Source organism: Melanerpes formicivorus, unplaced genomic scaffold (genome assembly GCF_026170545.1).
Source record: "Melanerpes formicivorus ecotype bairdi unplaced genomic scaffold, bMelFor1.0.p_v2 SCAF_19, whole genome shotgun sequence".
Classification (NCBI taxonomy): Eukaryota; Metazoa; Chordata; class Aves; order Piciformes; family Picidae; genus Melanerpes; species Melanerpes formicivorus.
Genome location: NW_027142371.1, coordinates 2636088 through 2658034, shown reverse-complemented (window position 1 = coordinate 2658034; position 21947 = coordinate 2636088). Strand labels below are relative to the sequence as shown.

The window sequence follows — 21947 nt, the reverse complement described above, 5'->3', positions numbered from 1 at the left end:
ACACCTGCTTGCTTTTCAGAGGGTGCTGCTGGAAGTGTTAGCAGCATTCCAAGTGCTGCAGTAGACTTCCACACCACAAACACCATTTTATACCCCTTACAACTAGGCACATCTAACAGTGAACAATAAATCTATCTCACTAATTGCACAGTCAGCTTGTTATAGCCCTCATAAAACAGGTACAGCTGCTAAAGCCATGAGATGATGTCAAATCATATTTCTGCTCTGGAGAGAGAGAGGCAGGCTGATTTTTCCAGCCTCCTGACAACACTGACTGTTCAAAGCCATATGTGGAAACAGCTGCCAGCTAAGTCATCCACCTTAATTAGGTAATGATATTGTCTTTTTTCTAGCCATATAAAAGTGTTTGACATTCTGTAATTCAAAGGGACTGAAGTGTTTATTGTAAAAAGCTGCCTGAGGAAGAAAATGAAGCACGTGGTACTGAATGCAAGAGCCAGCATTTTCTCCTTAGCCAAGTTCAGTCTGCTGAGCCACAGAGAGAGCTACCCAAAAAGAATGGAATTGCCTGCATTTCAAAGGGGGGACCTAAAGGATGGAAAGCTCAAGAAACAGCTCCTAAAACCCCTTTGAAGTGTGAGCTTCAGGATGTGTGGGAAGAAGAAGCAGCATTCTTCATGGCAACCCAGACTGACCAACACAAAACTTCTCCTAAAAGGCTGAGACTCCGGTTACCTCACTCAGACTGGAGTGAATGCTGCCTGCCTGTCTGATGGGCTCCTTGCAGGAGACAGACACTGGAAGAACATCCTGGTGTCCTGTCTAGCAGCAGCTGTACACCACCAGATTTGAAAAACAAAGGGCTACTTGCAACATGAAAGGGAGGTTAAATTAAATTTTCACATGTTAGAAGGAAATACCACAGGACAGATTTATACCGAAGGGTCCAAATAAACCCAGCAGCATCTGTTTGAGAAGCTGCCTCATTAGCTGCCCCCACAGTTCCTGATGCAATTTGGCTGGACAAGCAGTAATGCTAAAAAAATTGAATTTTACCTTCCCATATCTGGATGCAAAGGTTCCCGTGAGCAAGGAGTGGAAGATAATGATCGTCTCGTCCAGATCCCACACGAATACACGCTGCGAGGGCAGGCAGGGGGGAGAAAGAAGCACAGTTACACAGGAAGCAATGGCCTGAGTCTGTTCAGGCAGGAAATGTGGCCTGTTGGACTGCAGCTTTGCAAGGCCTCAGATCCCTTTAGAACACCCACTGCAGATGCTTTGGGAAAGCAGGCAAAATGGAACTCTGGGTGTGCTGGGCAGCCTGAGAGCCTGCTCTCCTCACAATCACCCAAATCCCCTGCTGCACGTCAAGTCAGGGCAACAAACCAGAAGACTTCCCACAAGTCCAAAGGAAAACAAAAGCACCCATGAAGAATAGTTTGAGATGCTGATAATGTCGAGGTGGAGCAGTTATTTGAACTAGCCATGTGTGCAGGCTCCAGTTACATTACTGATGCTACTCTGGCTCTCACAACTTGCTAGCCTGATGCTGAGATTTCTAAACGATGCAACCCTTTATCTCTGCTGGATTGACCAAGGGCATACTGCTGTAGGTTAAGGGAAATCAAAAGTTAATTGGTATAACCACAAAGAAAAGTGTTCCAAAGGCTGAAGAGTCCCAGGGAGACAGACAGTTCATCCCAGGATATTGTAATCAGTTATTCTATTCTGTTCTCCTGTATCTCTCTACTTGAGAGAACATACAGCCAAATCTCTCTCTGCTCTCCAGTCAGGATGTGCATGCTATTATTTTATGGTTTGTGGGGGAGATGGCTTTCTCTTGCATGGCAGGGAATTTCCATTTACACCACAGGGCCTGTTGAAGCTTGCAGTAGGCCTGGGTCTGGGGGGGAGGAGGGGCAGTTTGGCTGCTCTTTTAAATTTCCATTTAAACTTCCAATCCAGGGTGAAGCATTCATTATTTTCATCCTTGGAAAGGGGTAAAATACCTTTTGTGTCCTTTTTGCCCTGGGCAGCTCATGGCTCAAAAGCAGAACGCACACAAACTGAAGTGGTTACCTCAATCTCACTGTCAGCAGCAGGGGAAGGATCGTTGCTTCTCTTTGAGCGGGCTCGGACCTTGCCATCCGTCCCTCTGTGGTGTCTGTCTGTCTCTATGTCTTTTGCTGGTGTTGTTGAATATTCCCCTGTTAGGAAAAGAGAACTTCCATTGGCATCTTACATTGTGCACCCTGTGTCCTTGTGATTGAAGCAGGAAACTTTACTGGAGAGCAGCAGAAACACTGTGAAAACACCACCAGGAAACCTAACTCTTTCCATGGCAATAGCTGGCACTGTCAGGAAAGTTAACTTTCAGCTCCTGAGATTTGTTTAAAGTTTCAAAAATCACCAAGCCTGCAGCTATGCCATTTACAAATGGGTAAGGCACTTCAAAAACCTTAGCAAATGTTTCACTGAAAACACAGCTTTTTGAATTTCACTTCCCTTCTGCTTTTCAAGAGAGCAATTAGAAAGGCAGTGGAAGACCAAACCAATGGCACTCCAACTTCTGAATTTATTATTTCTAAATTTGATGAGTGCTCACCACTAAAAATCTACTTTCAAGATCAACTTCTGTTTAAAAACACAGAACTAGCCTGTTTAGCCATATTCCATTTCACTGAGGACAGCATTTTAGAAATAACTGAGAGGAGAGAGTCAAAGGTGAGCTCCCCTTGTGCAAAGTGTCTGTTTTGATTGGCTTCAGTTTCATAAACCTGCCTGCACTTCACTTACCTTATATTACAAATCCTCTTCAAACCTATTTTCCTTTTCACCTTGCTAAGTTGTGGCCTCTCCATCTTCCTAGAATCACCAAAATCTTCTTCAGAGAACCTTGGACTGTGCCTAAGAAGCCTTTTTTGAAATCACCTTTTCTCAAAGTGGCTGAGACGAGATCTAAGGAACAGAAAAATCTTCCAACTGCTTTCAGAGAAATCTGGGAGCACTTCTTTTTAAACCCCATGATTAGTTTATTTTTCCTTTTAGAGCAACCACAGATACTCAGATTTGTTTCACAAGCCAGGAGGCCTGCAGTGGGTGCATTCTGTGATCATCCACACGTGATGTGGGGTTTCATACAAATGTTTTTGCATGCCAGGGATAACTTTGGTAGGGAAGCAATATCTGAAGATTGCTCTTCAACAGCACACTGGAGGATCATCACCTGTCAGCAGTTCTGTGTATCACTTCAGCTTGGAGACTTCAAAAATGAGGCACTCAAAGAAAGGCCACAAATTCTGAAGCCTTTTTGTGCCTTGAACTTTCAGCTCTGACAGTTTGTGCTGATCTTTCCAACAGGGCCTTTCTCTTGATGCTCTTACTCATGCACACATACATCACAGGTTGGTTGAAGAGAGGAATATAAACTTTGACAGAATCATAGAATCATGGATTGGTCTGGCTTGGAAGGGACCTCCAAAGGTCATCTAGTCCAACCCCCTCTGCAGTAAGCAGGGGCATCCTCAACTAGATCAGATTGCCCAGAGCCCTGTCGAGCCTCGCAGTCATCAGCTAACCAGGCAGCTGTGGAGCTTTTGCAGAGCCTGGCTGTTTTGAACTCACTGCTACCCACAGGTACTGATCTGAGCTTTGTCTATAGTTTTTTTATCTTTCTGTAAGACCTTTAGAGGAGATCCAACCTCACACACTCATGAAAATGACACAGGATGGTTCTAGAGAGCCTGGTTGTTCAAATCTCTCCTCACAACCCTGTGCTGCACCATGTAAGAACATCTGCTAAATGCTAGGAAATCTGATTTAGCCATGACAACACAGGTACTTCTGAAAATTCCCACATCAGGTTACTGTGTTTATGTCTGCAGGTGGCCAAGGCTGCCAACCTGCAAAGAGATGAGAGGCACTTACCAGAGAGTGATTCTGTGCTCTGACTGCTGATATTGTGAGAAGGCTCCTGCAGAGAGTAAGTGGAGGTTGGGATGGCTGAGGGGCTGATGCTGTTTGCAGACACATATGGAGAGTTGTAGGAGGAGCTGTAATACTGTGAGTACTGGCTTTGAGGAAAGCTTGGATACGAGGAATATTCCTTTGAGGAAAAAAGAAACATCTCACTTCTGGGTATCTGCTTGTGCCTTACCCATGAGGCAGCACAAAGGCAGCCAGCCATGGCTCAGGAGTATTTCATAAAGAGCCAGGTCTCATGCACTTACAAACTGACATTTCTGCTTCTCTCAAACGTGCTCCTATTTTATTATGACCAAATAACCAACAAGAGCTCAGAAATCAGGTGAGTTCTGCTTCCTCTACAGGAATTTAGTGATCAGAATTTAGTGACACATCTTGGGTTAGAGTTCAGCAATTTGATACAGGAGTGATGGAGGGCAGGTTTCTGAAAAGGGCCATGATGGGGGGGACAGGCTATAAACAACAAAACACCAGTGAAATCAGAACAGAATGATACTTGGGTGAGGGAAGGAGCAAAACAGGCTGCATCTTCTCATGACCAGCAGTATTTTCTGATCAGCTGTAAAAGTAAGTTACAAAAATGAAGGCAAAAATGAAAACAGCAATTGTTTTGCAGTGATGTTCATAGCTGAGATTGTCCAGCTCTCTCAAAAAGAACTAAATGCTTGAATGATCTTCCTTGCCTACAGAAAAATGAACCTTGGGGAGCTATCACAAACCTCTTTGTCTTGCTCTTAAGGCTCCCAAACAAACTTCACACCCTCATACACCCCTTTTGGGATAAGCAGGACAAAGGAACAGATTAGAATACTTCTCTCTGGACAATTAAAGCATGAAAGGTTACATTTGTTTCTCTTCCTTTTAATTGCAGCTCCTGCTCTTGTCCATCTACTGTGTTCATGCTCTGGGGATTGCCTGTCAGCAAAAGGTTTTTCTTTTCTCAGAAATGCTAATTTCTCTCTGGTATTAAATAGAAATTAAACAACAAATAGTCTCCAGCAAGACTACAAGCCCTCTTCTTCCTAACAGCTTACATCTTTGTCTGTGACACAGATATTTCATTAACTTTCAATCACCAGGGAGCTCTCAAGAACAAAGACTCAAGCTGTCATAAGAACAATTAAACTGAAAAAGAAATGAGAGAGTGTCATTGTTTTCTCTTCAAGATTATCACAAAACAATGAAAACAGCCCAGCTATTCTCCCCCTCCTTAGGTAACCTCCATGCTCCAATCAAATGCCCTTCTACCAGCAAATGCTGATGTTGTTATCCAGAACTGAAGTAATAAAGAAACTGCCCACTGCTGTCATTACAACAAGCCAACAATCATCTTCCAAACAAGGAACTGAATTTGCTGGCCACCCAAAACATTCATTTGTTTAGCCCAATCAAGAAGGGCCATTTGCTGCTGAAAACCATCTGCCTCGTGTCTGTATCATGCTGTTTATTATACACAGACATTTATCAAGGTAGCTGAGGCATGCAGCCCACAGACAGGTGTGCTCTCAAAGAAGGCAGCACCAGGCAGCTCAGAGGGCTCAGTGTCTACCACAGCCTCCCAACACCTCTTTCAATTGTTCACGTTCATTACACAGTGCCAAGGCAGCCAGGCAGGATCCAAGAAGCTCTCTGCAGAGGATAGAAACCCTATCTGGAAGCTGTAAGGGGGCAGAGGAATGATGAAACTGTTGGCACTGCCACAGCAGTGCAGCAGAGACTGCTGGGACACCCTCCTCCTGCGAGCACTGAGCTGCATCAATACAGATGCTTGCACAAGCACCTTGGAACTCATCAAGGTACCTGGAGGTGTAGTGCACGGACAGGCCTTGGGAGCAGAGCAGAATGGTGCTCAGGCAGACATGTGGCAGCACCTCCCTTAAATACATGGAATCATAAAAACAAGCTCTCTAACCCCCCAAACTTTCAGGTGTTTGTTGTCTGTGACAAGGCTGAACCATACCTGATGCACAGCACTAAATCCTGCAGAATTTGTCAGGCCGTTGGCTCCCTGGTAAATCCCTGTCGTGCCTAAAGAAAAAGAATATCATGGGCATAAAACACACCAAGAATCAACAGGATAGGTTAATACAAGCCATTTCCAACAGGAAATAAATTACTAGCTCAGCAGAAAAAAAACTGCATCACAAATGTTGACAAACAGGCTGTAGAGACTTAGGGCTACTGCTGAAGTCTGCTTATTGAAAGGCATTCAGGGGCAAGGATTCCACTAAAGCACTTTAAGGAGCTGGGAAACAAAGCTGGAAGACAGGGATCCAACACAAATTTAAGAGTCAGTTACCTTGTTTCCAATAAATAATGGAAGAGGGGTTTTTTTTATCATCTTTTCCTGCAGAAGGATCCCTCAGGTTATGTTTGCAGCCACACTCACACCCCCCCATCAGGGAAGTGGTAGGAGAGCTGCAAGCTTCTCACTCTTGGGATCTGGCATCCCCAGCAAGCTCTAGCCTTCATTTAACTTCAGTTTGTGCTGCTTTGTGTTCCAAGTGGGTAGAGAATTTCTCTGTTTGTTTGTGTCCTTGCATGAGAATCTACACTAAAAATCATCCAGTGGTTTGTGACATGTCTTGCTCCAAAGGCTCCAAAGTCCAGGAGGCAAAACCTGGATTTTTCCATCCCACTGGAAGGAAACAGGCTCCAGAGAGCACTGAAGCCTGCTGCTTCCAGAGTGCCAGGGCTGTCATTTTGGTGTTGTGTGACTGTAGTGGGCTTGTGTGAGGTTCATTTTGTCACCTCTGTGAACCGCCAGACCAAGCCTTACTTAGGCACTCAGCCTTCTTCTCTTCTCTGATTTCTTACCACGTGAATGACTTTGGCCTGTCTGTATTAACCACAGGACTCCCTGCACGTTGTCATGTGCCAAGCTTCCTCCAAAGATCCACTGGGTTTGATTTTCAGATGCCAGATTAGGGAGGGGGAAATGGACAGCTGAGAAAACTCCCCTCTGCCAAGGGCAGCCACAAAGCACATGATCTGAGAGAGAAATCTCCAGCCAAAGAGAAACAAGAGGGAGGACTCTGCCCTCCACAACTAATTTGGTGCCACACGTAGTCTTTAAAAAGAAAAGGGCTGAGAGGGAAATGAACAGAGTGTAGGTAACTGCCTGGACCTCCCCAGGCCCCCTGCATGTGCTGGCTGGGGAGCTGAGTTCAGGTGATGGGTTCAGGTGATGCCTATTCCTGGCATTCACCCCTCAGAGACAATTCTGGGTGGATCAGTACGTAATCCCTTCTCCTCCCCACAGCCCCAGAGCAGCACCCTGAAGGGCAATGTACTCAGCTCTAGGCAGCTCTCCACCTCCCACCCATGTCAGGTTTGCTTTTCTGCAGAGTTCCCCACAAGCCAGGAGCATGCAGCAGGATGAAACCACTCCTTGGGAGCTCAGCACCTCTCACCACTGGGAAAGAGAGGAATCGAGGCCCAGCACTTACAGGCAAACACAGCTTCCACAAAACACAAAACAGTTCTTGTACACCAGAGCTCCAAACAATACAGGGGGGAATTTTGGATCTTCCTGCACTGTCATTTAGAAACAATCCATCATCCTTTATTAGTGCTGCCAACAGGGGGATGAGTTACCTCCAGGAGCTCACACTTTATGTGTAAATTTTGATGAGAACATGTTTATTGCTGTGCTACCTGCACATGATACCACAGCTTCCTGGTTTCCAAACAGAGAGAATGATAAAAAGGAGGATAAAAAGGATTTTCACAACTGGAACAAAGTCCCCCTGAACTGTGCAAGGCCAGCATGCCCATCACACACACAGCTCAGGTGTGTGAGCAGGGAGAAGACACAGGGCTGAGAGGATGGGGAATGACTCATGCCCCATGGCTTCCCACCTTGTGGGTAGAGCCTGTGTGCTGGATTTTATATTGTAGAATAGACTAGACACAGTCTCAGGCTGCGCCAGGGGAGGTTCAGGTTGGATGTTAGGAAGAAGTTCTATACAGAAAGAGTGATTGCGCTATGGAATGGGCTGCCCGGGGAGGTGGTGGAGTCGCCGTCATTGAAGGTGTTCAGGAGGAGACTTGATGGGGTGCTTGGTGCCATGGGTTAGCTGTTTGGGTGGGTTGGATTGGTTGATGGGTTGGACACGATGATCTTGAAGGTCTCTTCCAACCTGGTTTGGTTTATTCTAATAAAGGTTTATTCTAATAAAGACTAGACTAGAATAAACCAGGTTGGAAGAGACCTTTGAGATCATCAAGTCCAACCCATCATCCAACACTATCTAAGCAACTAAACCATGGCACCAAGTGCCTCATCCAGTCTCTTCCTAAACACCTCCAGTGATGGAGACTCTACCACCTCCCTGGGCAGCACATTCCAATGGGCAATCTCTCTTTCTATGAAGAACTTCTTCTTAGCATCCAGCCTAAACCTCCCCTGGCACAGCTTGAGACTGTGTCCTCTTGTTCTGGTGCTGGTTGTCTGGGAGAAGAGACCAGCCCCCACCTGGCCACAACCTCCCCTTAGGTAGTTGTAGACATAAATAAGGTCTGCCCTGAGCCTCCTCTTCAGGCTACCAGTTCCCTCAGCCTCTCCTCATAGGGCTGTGCTCCAAACCTCTCAGCTGCTTTGTTGCCCTTCTCTGGACATGTTCCAGCAAGTAAACATCTTTCCTAAACTGAGGGGCCCAGAACTGGACACAGGACTCAAGATACTTTGCACAAGAGATATTTTTGCCAGCTACCCCAGGTGTCCCTAGAGGCTGCTGCAGTCTGAATCCCCCTGCCCAGGGAATTCTCAAGAAGCAGTGCTGTAGTGCAGAGACAGAAACTGAAGTCCCTGACCGTTGACCTATGTACTTAAATACTTGTGAGAGTGCCTAGGACTGGCATTTCCTACAGCCTGAACTTCCACAGGCCTGGGAACAGATTTTGGCAGCTCAGGTTTTTCACTTATCCCAGACTCTGTCAGTGTATCCTGATCAAGCAGCAGCATCATTTGAGCCAAGCTTGTCTAAACTGAGATCAAACACAACCCTTTTCCTGCCACGTAGCATCGCATTCAGAGAATGCAGCCACCCGCGGGGGTATACCTTGAGAGCTGCCCAGCTCACGATTGCTGCACTACAACAGTTATAGAACTTGAGGTAACCAAACAACCAAAGCTACTAAAACATCAGTTTCTTCCCAGCTGAACAGGGATGAAAAGCTGGGAGGGAAGAGTTATGTAGATGAAAAAAAGTTCTTGAAGGTTCAGAAATATTTCATTTCAACATCAACCTTTGTCCTGGGGACTAGAGCTGGCTCCTGGGGACAGCTGTAGCTCAGTTCCTGTTCCAGTTTACAGGCTAGACTGGAGAGATGTTTTCAATGATGTACAATTAGTTCAAATGGAAGGAAAACAAACAAGCACCACAGGCAACAAAGAGCAGGATAAATCCTCTCTCTTCACACGCAGAGCACGAAGCCTGCCAGTTCCAGTTTCCGTGAGCAGCCTCGTAGTTCAGAACCCCTCTATCAGAACTGGCCCCAAACTTGTGGTGCTGATAAGGAATAAACATTCCTGTACTAAAATGAGTTCTGCCATCTGTCATTTCAGTTTTGCAGCAGTAAATTTTAAACTCAACAAACACTGGGAAGTTACCAGCAGACCTTGCACGCTGGCATTATCAATGGAGCCACAGCCCTGTTCCCCACGGAACTATTTCTGGTGCCTTCCCAGGTGCTGGCACGTCTTGTACTGTTTAGAGACAGGCTGGGCTGACATCAGAAAGCTCTGCTGGTGGGGCATGGGGCACAGCCAGGAAGCCTTTTGGTAAGTGGTGCACACAAACCCCTGAGCCTCCCCCAGTTCTAAGAGGATGCTGCCCATCTCCACAGACCCTTTGCTTCCTCATTTGTACTTCTTTTGTTCCTGACCTCTGAGGACAGCGCACTGCCCCAAACTGCAGCTGATCTTACATTTGCAGTACTGTAGCTGTGTGAGCAAGTAATGTGCTTCCATCTATCTGGGTAGCTCAACGTCCAGCATTTGCATTCAAACTCCTACTTGCAAATGAGAAACAAGCCTAGGATCTCTGCCTTTGGATCTTCTCCATATGGAATATGGCTCACATCTGTGTTCAATCAAACCAGTTGCTAAATGTCACAATGCCCTCATTCACAGGTAGCTCAAAGAACATTTAGCTGGTAATAAAACAATCTGGGCTGTAGAGTAGAAGAGCTCTTCAGATGTGTGGCACTGTAAATGCTGCTGTAAAGGAGGCGTGTCACAGCCACACTGGCATGAACAGACACTGCAGGAGAGGCAGCACAGGCTGCACAGACCCAGTGCCATGGCTCTTCCTTGGTAAGGAGACTTGGCTCTTCTGTGCGAGTGTCCAAAGACACCATGTACAGAGAAACCCTTTGTGAGCTGACTGATGGTAGATTTCTGTTCTCATACAGATGGATTTCATTTGCTATTTCCCCCTGACTCCCTTTTTAATGCAAGTATTTTTCAATGATCAATGGTAATTTGAATGGTGTGTCATCTGGACTGTGCTCCTGCAACAACTTTCAAGCCAGCTTCTCCTTCTACTCAGTCTTCCCCTTTCTGTCTCAGTCTCTGTGATAGCAGGTTGTGTTTCCTTCCCTCCCTTCCAGGAAAGAGCAAGTAAAGAAAATAATGGAATATTAGTTATTTTCAGTATCTTCAGAACTAAGCTTGGGCAGTGCTAAAGAAGGGGTTTCCTTCCAGCTTATGATTACACAGCATGAGAGAGGAACATGGGGGCCTTAGGAAGTTGTGGCTGCAGACAGCAGGGGCCTATGGTATAGCCCAGATCAACACCACAGCAAGCTTTGAAAATCCATGTTGTGTCCTTGCACTTCACAGCTCAAAGGGACCCTGACCACAGACAGGTGTTCTCCAAGCCTCCTCTACTGCCCAAAAGAGAATGAGTTGCAATATTTAGGAAAACAGATGACTTGTACTGCTAGCATTCAATTAAATACTTAACCATCACAGGAGGAGACAGCCAGGTTCAACAGAGGTGGGCAGGAGGGCATTTCTCACAGCTCCCTGGCAAGCCAGCAGCAACTGGGAGTCCATGAACACTCAAAAGATAGAACAGTGGACTGAGATGAGAGTCTTCAAAGGGAGATTATCACGAGCACTTCTGAATGTGCTTGAAACAGAACAACAAAGTTGAGACCCAAGATGCAGCTGAATCACACAGGGTTCCAGGGAGATTTCTCTCCAAGGACTCTTTGCTCACCTAGCACTACTACAATAAATGCCTGCAGGGTTCAGCTGAACTGCCTGGTATTTCACAAGCTTGTGCATTCTTACACCAGCAAGCTGTTTTCCTACAGGAAACAATGCTGGCTGTGAGTGATGCAAGGAAAGGCCTCAGTCTAACTCCCAGCAGAGTGTGCATTACTCTGTGCTATGAAGAACATCTGGCTGAAGACCTGTATGGTCATTCAGAGAGGTTCTTTGCAGTGCTTTAGCTCTCTGACAAGCTAATGTTTCCTGCAGTAAATATTGCCTTCTCCAAGCTGCTACTTTTTTAGTGAGAGGTTAAGCACTCCTCAAAATTACCTCCCACCAGCTATACTCCAGTGCCTTGTAAGGTTCCAAATCCTACAACATCTGCCTGCATTTATTGGGCAAGAAAACTCATAAAATGTTGCATGGCTGTCAGCTGTAGAGGTATTTCAAGACTATCTGCCCTGTTAAAGGAGAAGAAAAACTCAACCCATATGTACTTTGCAACAGATTGCTCGACTGTTTGCCATCAGGCATAATGAACCCTTCCCCAAAACCAGCCTCGTATTTCTGTCTGGAAGGACTCAAGACAGGCCAGGGAAGAGCACACTCTGTTAACCCAGGTGAAAAGCATGATTCTGCAGTGCCATAGCCCCTGACACCAGCAGTGGCTGCTGTCAGAAGCGTGTGAACACCTCCTGAAGATACACAACCCATTTAAATGATGTCCATTTGTCTCCCAGTACAATCCTGTTCAGCCCTGCTAGCCTGCCCAGGTGCCTGAGGGCACTCTGATCACTGGCATCAAACATTTCCCAGCACAGCTTTTCCGAGTCAAACCTCTTCCCCAGCTGCCTGCTTCTGGGAGTACTCAATGTACAGAGCCTCACAGAGCTTTAATAAGTGATGACCAGAGCAGTTTAAGGGCCTGGTTTTTACCATCCTTTTGAGCCTGGTCACCTGTATAGCTCAATCCAGCTCAACAATTGTGTTGAAAGTGCTGGGATGGTTTATATCTACTCTCAGGATTTGAACCATGGCAAAGCCATTAAGTTTTATTCCTTTTGGGGAAAGTGTTCCTTTTAACCACTCCTATCAAATGCTGCTGCAGCAATAGGAAGTAACCACACTGGATTGTCTTCAAAAACCAATCACCAGAAATGTGAACATCCTTACAACCACAATGCAGACTGTTTCTGTGCAACCCCTTGTTTAAACCAGCACAAAGACTTTTATTTGGGTGACTCCAAGGGCATCAAAGATTAAAGGTTCCTCCAGCTGTTTTCATCCTGGACACCATTCTCCACTAATAGAAACCAAGTCATGATAAAAGAAAAATGGACTTGCCACCTCCTGTGTTGTTTAGTGGCTATGAGATTTCAGTCCCCTGGTCAGCATTAAAATCTAACTATCCCTATAACATTGGGGATGAAAATTGACCTCGGTAGTGCAGCGCCTCCAGAAAAGCAGCACAGCAGTGGCCAGCAGTGGGTGTCAGAGAAAAGCTAAGAAATGGGACAACCCAGCATGATCTGTGCCCTGGTATTGCCTGGTCATCGTGAATTAATCTGTTAGCTACAGATTACATGTGCCAAGTTTATAGCCTCCTCTTTTTATCTTTAGTCACTGTCAATGGACTCTTCAGACAGTGCAGGTATTCTTGTAGCTCTAGAAGTCACAGTGCTGCAGTGCAGAAATGTCAGTGCTCAAACCCTGCCAACACAAAGAGTGCATCCAAATCAGGTATAAAAGCCCTTGATAGAGTGCTACCTAGTGCCAGCACAGCAGTTAGGAAGCTCTTGAGTTGCACAGCCTGTGCTAACTTAAGCAAGGTTGGACCTTATCTGTCCACAGCCCTCATCTTTGATTGTATGCCTGCATTCTATTTTTTCCTCCAGAGCATTACCTCACACAGCCCCTGGAAATGAGTTAGGACAGAAAGCAGCACCAGCACTGCACCAGCATCACAATTCTGGTGTTTCCTAACTGGCAAGTGCTTGACCATGCAGGTTTGATGCTCCTTGACCCAGCTCTTCTATAGCCTGATAGACATTGTCAAGAGCCCATGATTAGCTTTACCAAATCTATTATTTAGTGAAGCTTCTACAACATTTTAGCATTTTCTATGCCAGCTGCATGAGAAGCTGAATAATCAAGATCAACATCACAATTTCCCAAGCTGTTTCCATCCTATGCTTTGGGGTTTTTTTCACTTCTGACAAAAAATATGTTGGACTCGATGATCTTTGAGGTCCTTTCCAACCTTAGGAATACTGAATAGGTTACTGAAATAAAATCCACCAACAGCAGCCTCTGTGACATCCAAACATCTCTGTGGCATGAGCACAGGCAGAGCAAAAGTCACAGCTGATCTGCCAACTCTTTTCTCCCTTACAAACACATGTTCTCCCCTAGCGTCAGGAGATGGGGTCTCCTTCTTCCAATAGCTTATCTTTTTCCCAGGTCCCTCCTTGCTTAACAATAAACAGGGAATGAGCTCTGAATGCAACCTCAAACAAATCAATAAATGGGAGAAGTCAGAGCAGGGTTTTCTCCTTGGGTAGCAGTAGCACAGATCCTTGCAGCTTACAGTGCATCACTGTCAACACCTTTGCCTCTCCCCTTGACTTCCCTCCCCTGTAAGATAGCTCATTTTAAAACAAAGCAAATGTAGCATGGTCAGCCCCTGGTGTTTAAGAATCTTTGAAAGGGAGACTGCTGTTATTCTGAGGACCCTTGTATTTACACTGTAAAAAGTGAGGTCTGACCTCTCCTGAAGAGAGGCCTCTCCCCGCTGAACTCACCGTGGAGCGGAGCAGAGCTGAGCTTTGCCGCCACAGCGTTAGACTGCAGCTAATGCAAACCAGCTGTGGAGCAGCATTTGAAAAGAGGCTTCTCATTTTCTACTGAGGTTTGAGCTTTATGAATCCAAGGCATCTGAGTGACAGTTTGCTGAGGACATGCTCCTGCTCTCCTTTATTTTCTGGGACTTCAGATGGGTTTGCTATCTGCATGCCAAAGCATGAGCCACACTTCTCGAGTGCAGATTGAAATTTCCCCTTCTCACACATTTCATCACGAGGTACTTAAAGAATCCAGCTTAAAATTAAACATGCCACTTCCTCTGCAAAACTCATGCATGCTGAGCTAACTGCTCATGCCAAAGAGATATTTATGGCCTCATATTAAATATGTAACACAAACTGGCACACAACTGCAAGAAATTCAGGCAGCTCTTGGAAAAACATTTGTCTAGATGATCCAGATATTACCAAGAGCCAAAATCTTTCCAGCACAATAAAACATCGCAATTGATTAAATATTCAGCTTTTACTTGGTCTCAGGCCAGTAGAAAAATTCATGGGCAATTCATTCCACAGACATAAGCAATGTAGGTAATTAGTGCATTGCAAATCAGCCCTGCAAAAAAAGGAAAAGCTGCTTTCTATTCATTCATAATGTGACAGCTGATCAGAACGGACTCTACGAAGGAAACAAATTCTCCGCAGTAGCAAAGAATTTCACTGGTAGGTCTCTGGCCCCAAATGTACCAAACTCAATGCTGCTTTGCAATTCCTTGGCAGAGGAATGGCATCCCAGTCACATAACTGGATTTTCCTTTGTGACATAAAAAGCATTTTGTGGGCAGACTGATTTGGAGAATAAAGAAAACCAAGTGGCCGAATCCTTTCCTGCCCAGTGACATTATCTGCAGCGGTCTTTGGCCGCAGTTTTAAGTGTTGTGCAGCTTCCCAGTTTCATAGCAGCTGTCATTTTAGCGATAATAACTGAAGAGCAAGGCATTGCCTAGGGATTAATGACAAGCTGAGAAGAGATGGCCTAATGTGCAATGAAGGGGCAGCACATGCTCCTGCAGCCACAGGAAATGCTCCAAGCTGGCTGCTATTGCTGCTTCTGCAGAGATGATGGTTTCCTATGCTAGCTGATGTGCTGGAACAGTTTTCTCCTTGTGTTTTTTTTTATAGCTCATTAAATGATAACTTTCTTATATGCCAGAGATTTCTCCCTCACCCTCAGCAAGAGATTTCCTCAACTGCCAGGGAAGACAGTAAGCTCTTTGGGGCAGAAGTTGAACGTAATCTTTGTATCTTGTGTTCAGTTTCTAATAACTTTAGCAAAAGTCTGAGCAAATCACAGTCCTACTGAACGGTCAGAAAATGCAGACATCTGTGCTGAAAGGCACAATGTGCACCTAAACCACGGCCTAGGGCTCAGGGGTTTGTCACTGTGGTTGTACACTTACATGAGGACTGATTATGAAATTACACAGACCTTGAAATAACATTTATTTGCCAGCCTTGCAAATGAATCACTTCAAAAGAAAAAAGTCAATGCAAACACTGGTTAAAAAACAACCACCAGCAGCCAACCAACAAACCCCAAAACAAAAAGCAGAGAGAAATAAAATCTCTCTCAGAGTAACTAACAGAAAGGGAGCTGGGGGTACTGGTTGATAGCAGCTGAACATGAGCCAGCAGTGTGCCCAGGTGGACAAGAAGGCCAATGCCATCCTGGCCTGCATCAGGAATAATGTGGCCAGCAGGAGCAGGGAAATCACTGTGCCCCTGTACTCAGCACTGGTTAGACTACACTTTGACTACTGTGTCCAGTTCTGGGCCCCTCAGTTTAAGAAGGACATTGAGACTCTTGGAACATGTCCAGAGAAGGGCAACAAGGCTGGGGAGAAGCCTCGAGCACAAGGCCTATGAGGAGAGGCTGAAGGAGCTGGGATTTTTTAGCCTGGAGAAGAGAAGGCTCAGGGGAGACCTTCTTGCTGTCTACAACTACCTGAATGGAGGTTGTAGCCAGGAGGGGGTTGGTCTCTTCTCCCAGGCAACCAGTACCAGAACAAGAGGACACAGTCTCAAGCTGTGCCAGGGGAAGTTTAGGCTCGAGGTGAGAAGAAAGTTCTTCCCAGAGAGAGTTCTTAGCCATTGGAATGTGCTGCTCAGGGAGGTGGTGGAGTCACCATCCCTGGAGGTGTTCAAGAGTAGTCTAGTAGTCATGAGTCACCTGGGCGACAGGTTGGACTTGATGATCTTTGAAGTCTTTTCCAACCTTGTTGATTCTATTCTATGATTCTATTCTCTTCTAAGTGAATAGATTTCAGTCTATTTGAATGTTACTCAGATTCCAAGGGTGTATTATATCCACTGTTACATGGCAATTAAAAAATCATTATTTCAATCTCTGGTACCTCTGTGATATCTTTTCTTGTCAAGTTTTACGAGCCATGGAGCTTGCCAATCTCATCTGTTATATTTTTGTGTGTGTGTGACATATTGCATTAGCTATTTGGCTTGTTAACCCTCCCATATTTAATTTATTTTCATAGCAGGGAAGCACAAAAATAGACCTCCCCTTCTGGTGGGCTGTAAAATCTTTTTCTTTACCACTTGATGACCTGAAGAATATTCTGCCCTCATTCTTGCTTTGTAGTGGATTCTCTTCTCGCTCAAGAACCAAACTACAGTTGATAGTGGCTTCTGTTCTCCCTCAAGAACCAAACTACAGTTGATAACTGAGGAGGAAAAGCTGAGCACTACCTCCTCACACCTTTGTCATCTGTGTTTGCAATGAAAGCAAGCTTAGGAGAGGGAGAGCTGGGCTTCAGAAGCATGTTGCCACAATAGCCATCAGGAAAGTGAGGCTGCAGCACAGCACACCTGTCCCTGCCTGAGTTACTGCTGGTGCCACCAAACACGAGAGGAAACAAACCAGCATCAACTGTTCTGAGGAAACAAGCCAATGAACCCCTCTGAGGAGGAAACAAACTGGTGCCAACTGACCACTCTGAGGAGGAAACAAACTGGGGCCAACCGACCACTCTGAGGAGGAAACAAGCCGGCGCCAACCAACCACTCTGAGGAGGAAACAAACTGGCGCCAACCGACCGCTCTGAGGAGGAAACAAGCCGGCGCCAGCCAACCTCTCTGAGGAGGAAACAAGCCGGCACCAACCAACTGCTCTGAGGAGGAAACAAGCCAGTGCCAGCCAACCGCTCTGAGGAGGAAACAAGCCGGCGCCAGCCAACCGCTCTGAGGAGGAAACAAGCCGGCGCCAGCCAACCGCTCTGAGGAGGAAACAAGCCGGCGCCAGCCAACCGCTCTGAGGAGGAAACAAGCCGGTGCCAGCCAACCGCTCTGAGGAGGAAACAAGCCAGTGCCAGCCAACCGCTCTGAGGAGGAAACAAGCCGGCGCCAGCCAACCGCTCTGAGGAGGAAACAAGCCGGCGCCAGCCAACCGCTCTGAGGAGGAAACAAGCCGGCGCCAGCCAACCGCTCTGAGGAGGAAACAAGCCAGTGCCAGCCAACTGCTCTGAGGAGGAAACAAGCCGGCGCCAACCGACCGCTCTGAGGAGGAAACAAGCCGGCGCCAGCCAACCGCTCTGAGGAGGAAACAAGCCAGTGCCAGCCAACCGCTCTGAGGAGGAAACAAGCTGGCGCCAGCCAACCGCTCTGAGGAGGAAACAAGCCGGCGCCAGCCAACCGCTCTGAGGAGGAAACAAGCCGGCGCCAGCCAACCGCTCTGAGGAGGAAACAAGCCGGCGCCAGCCAACCGCTCTGAGGAGGAAACAAGCCAGTGCCAGCCAACCGCTCTGAGGAGGAAACAAGCCAGTGCCAGCCAACCGCTCTGAGGAGGAAACAAGCCGGCGCCAGCCAACCGCTCTGAGGAGGAAACAAGCCGGCGCCAGCCAACCGCTCTGAGGAGGAAACAAGCCGGCGCCAGCCAACCGCTCTGAGGAGGAAACAAGCCAGTGCCAGCCAACTGCTCTGAGGAGGAAACAAGCCGGCGCCAACCGACCGCTCTGAGGAGGAAACAAGCCGGCGCCAGCCAACCGCTCTGAGGAGGAAACAAGCCAGTGCCAGCCAACCGCTCTGAGGAGGAAACAAGCTGGCGCCAGCCAACCACTCTGAGGAGGAAACAAGCCAGTGCCAGCCAACTGCTCTGAGGAGGAAACAAGCTGGCGCCAACCAACCGCTCTGAGGAGGAAACAAGCCAGTGCCAGCCAACTGCTCTGAGGAGGAAACAAACTGGTGCCAGCCAACCAACCGCTCTGAGGAGGAAACAAGCCGGCGCCAGCCAACCGCTCTGAGGAGGAAACAAGCCGGCACCAACCAACTGCTCTGAGAGGAAACAAGCCGGCACCAGCCAACCGCTCTGAGAAGGAAACAAGCTGGCACCAGCTAACCACTCTGAGGAGGAAACAAGCCCAAACCAACCGCTCTGAGAAGGAAACAAACTGGCACCAACCGACCGCTCTGAGGAGGAAAGAAGCCAGCGCCAGCCAACCTCTCTGAGGAGGAAACAAGCCGGCACCAGCCAACTGCTCTGAGGAGGAAACAAACTAGTGCCAACCGACCACTCTGAGGAGGAAACAAGCCGGCGCCAACCAACTGCTCTTAGGAGGAAACAAGCCAGTGCCAGCCAACCGCTCTGAGGAGGAAACAAGCTGGCGCCAACCAACTGCTCTGAGAGGAAACAAGCCGGCGCCAGCCAACCGCTCTGAGAAGGAAACAAGCTGGCACCAGCTAACCGCTCTGAGGAGGAAACAAGCCCAAACCAACCGCTCTGAGGAGGAAACAAGCCGGCGCCAACCGACCACTCTGGGGAAATAAACCAGCACCAACTACATTGGCACTTCCTGAAGGAGAATGTTTGTCATAGAGCCCTGCGAGACAAAGTATTTGTTACCCAAGAGGTGACTGGCAGAACATACCTACAATGGGTACCTGTTTGCTGGCTGGACCACGCAACTCCTAAATGAGAGGACAGTGAGGAGAAGTCATAGAGGCTGCACAATCTGCTCTAGATTCAGTCTGACCCCCTGCAGAGGACTTCACTATGTTGTTCTGGGAGCTGGTTCTCAATAGAGGCACAGTATCAACATGATTTCACTTACACACTTGAGCTATCACCATCTTACAATGCTTGCAGAAATGAGCTTAATAAAATCATTTTCCCCTCACCCTTAACAAACAGAAAACTGATCAGCCAGGCTCCTGGAGAAACCTATCCTTGCTAATTACCCCCTTTAAGATCTGCCTTTCAACATGACACAGTAAACATTTTGTCCTTGAAGTGGGGGCTAAGAGCCTGACTCTTGAAGTCCCCCTGAAAAATGAATTTATAAACATACACAAATAAAATTTGCCCTTTTCAGCTGCATTTGCCCATCACCCAGAGTCCCTGCCTGGGCCAGAGCAAAGGCACTGATGTGAACTAGGTAAAGTCTCAATGGTCATGGAGCTAGGGCATGCTTGCTTGCATCAGGGAGCCAAGTGACCAGCTCCCCAGCCTAAGTGCTGTGGTGTGGGAAAGCAGCGAGCAGACATTCCTCACTGGCACTCAGCACAGGAAGGCTCCCAGCTCCTCACTCAAACCTTTCACTAGCACTCAGCAAGGTAAATAAACTGCATGGTCAGTGAGCTCCAGTCGCTTCCTCTGATCAGCAAGGAGAAGAAGGGTGGAAATACTCGTTTACAAAAGGAAGACACATTCACTCCTGCTCCCGTTGCCTTGGAATAAGCACCTGCCACTTGCAGAAACTGTGTTCCTTCATCACCTTTTGCCACAGCAGTGTGATGCATGCTCAGCCTGGAAGGCTGATGAGCTCCCACCAGAGAGAACAGGCAGGAGGGAGAAAAGAGACTGAGTTGATCTTGCAGCCAGTTCATAAAGAGATAGCAGAATTCAGGGATTGAATAACAAAATTCCCATTTCCTGGGTCCACCTCCTGGACTATCTAGCCCCTGGAGGACTTTCTGTCTCTGTGGTTAAGACTTCCAGTGCTTAACCCCATGACAAAGTCCAAACCAAACAGTTTCTGCAGGGAGGCAAAGCTACCTCTGATCAGAAACAAGGTTCTGCTAGGGTGTGCTTGTGATCAACGCAATGCCTCAGCCAGAAGTATACTGATGAGCAAACCAGATCTTTGCAGACTTACCTCCTTCCCTATCTGGGCTGCCCAGACCTAAGCCTTTGATTGTGATTGCAGAAGAAGAGCTGGTTTAATATGGGGGTACAGGATTCTGGCTCCTCAGAGCATGTCCTGCCAGGCACTAGGCTGTACTCACCGTGCATCTGGTAGGTGTAGGGTGCTTGCCCAGCCGCTGGGGCACTGAAGCTGGATCCATAGCTCAGAAACCCACTCTGCCCTGGGGAGTGGCTCAGGCTGTCCTCTGTTTTGATGCCTTTGGGGCATAGAATAGGAACCAAGAGCAGAACATGAGTGTTTGTCCTATAAAGCAAGTTTAGGAATTAACATTTTTTCCTAATTAATCTAATAAACTCTTAACTAACTCTTCCCCCACTACACTTTCTTATATTTGTTAGCAATGATCTACATTACCCCAACAGAGCTCTTAAAAACAGTCAAGCAAATGAATCACAAATACTGTTTGAATCAGCTGCATCCCTATACCAATACCAGAATGAACTTGTGCTAGGTGGGTAGACAATCATCACTAACATTGTTTTCAAACCCAGTTTCTGAACAAGGAGCTTTGATTTAGAATTTTTAAACCCTCACTGACTCGAGAGCCTTCTGAACGGGTATCAGATGCAAGCAATGATTAACAAAGCACCAGGACCTTCAGCAAAACCTCCAGACTTGTTCTCAAGGTTATCTTTTACTTGCATTCTATTTTCAAGGCTTGGTAGCAGAATGTTTCTTGGCAAGCCATCCAGGAGGGTTATCATCTATTCAGCTAGCTACAGCACACAGCTCAGCAACAACAGGTAAGCCCTGAAGCCACACAAATCTTTTCATTACTAAAAACAGGCAATTAAACTGAATATTTACAGCAATAGAGAACAATAGCTGAATTAAATTCAGCAATAGCTGAATTAAACATTGCAAGATGAAACCTTTGCTGCTGGTTGCTGTTTTCTCTCCAGGTTGTACAGCTGTATTATTAAAATAAACAGCTGAAAGGTGAGGCTTGTTGTGCAGCCTTTGGGCAGCAGCCTTCCCTCCTCTGCACAGCCCATTTGCACCAAACAAAAAAATGCCTCTTGGACACACCCTGAGAGCTGCAACTGAACAAAGCCCCTCTTGATGCTCTGCCCTTGCATTTCCACCCTTGTCAGGCTGTTGTCCTTTTTCAGCGCTTGCAGGTGACCCTGCCAGAAGCCCAGTGGCACTCCTGTGCCTTTCACCAAACCTGCTGCTTTGAGCTTAACGTGCAACACGCCAAGGCTGCATCTGCTCAGGCTGGGAAAAAGCTCTCCCAGAGATGGTTTGCTCTCACAAAAAGAACTTCTTTTAGCTTTAGGTGAGAACAGTTGCAGTACCATCTGAGTGCAAGTCAGCAACAAGCTGCCCACGCTGCACTGGGGGGTGCAGGAAGGTTCTGTGGACAGTGAATTGTCAGTGCAAGCATCCAGCTCCACTATGGCTGGGGAGGGAAAGGCATCTCCAAGCTGCTTCTCACAACACCCCAAGCTTTCCAACTACCTCAGCACTCCTCAGTCCAGCATTCAACCTACCCCAGTTACCATTAATCTTCAGCAAATGGGCCTTTTTGGAAGGCTAAAGATTGTTGTCAGACAGTGAAATAACTTAGCACCAAATTAATTTCCACACAATGTTCTGTTTTGTCTAGAAACTGGCCGAGTTTTGATTTTTGTGCCTCCAAACAATAGTGCTTCATTGTTCTTGGTTGGCAGCCAGGTGGAGTTTTTCATATGCTGTGTTGAGTATCTTAAGAGAGGCTATATGGGCTGGGAGGGGAGGAGGGGAAATCACTGTTCA

The 21947-nt window shown here is 46.9% G+C and overlaps 1 protein-coding gene across 6 annotated transcripts in view; it reads right to left on the bottom strand.

Annotated features, from left to right (window-relative positions):
- Window positions 1-21947, bottom strand: part of EYA2 (EYA transcriptional coactivator and phosphatase 2) — a 120344-nt gene that overhangs the window by 27905 nt on the left and 70492 nt on the right. For all 6 annotated transcript variants that reach the window (XM_068149815.1, XM_068149814.1, XM_068149816.1 and 3 more), the window contains 5 exons: window positions 20269-20385; window positions 5909-5976; window positions 3892-4069; window positions 2044-2171; window positions 1018-1101 (listed from right to left, as the gene is read on the bottom strand). In XM_068149815.1, coding sequence (XP_068005916.1) covers window positions 1018-1101; window positions 2044-2171; window positions 3892-4069; window positions 5909-5976; window positions 20269-20385 — 575 coding nt within the window. The remainder of the gene's footprint in view (window positions 1-1017; window positions 1102-2043; window positions 2172-3891; window positions 4070-5908; window positions 5977-20268; window positions 20386-21947) is intronic.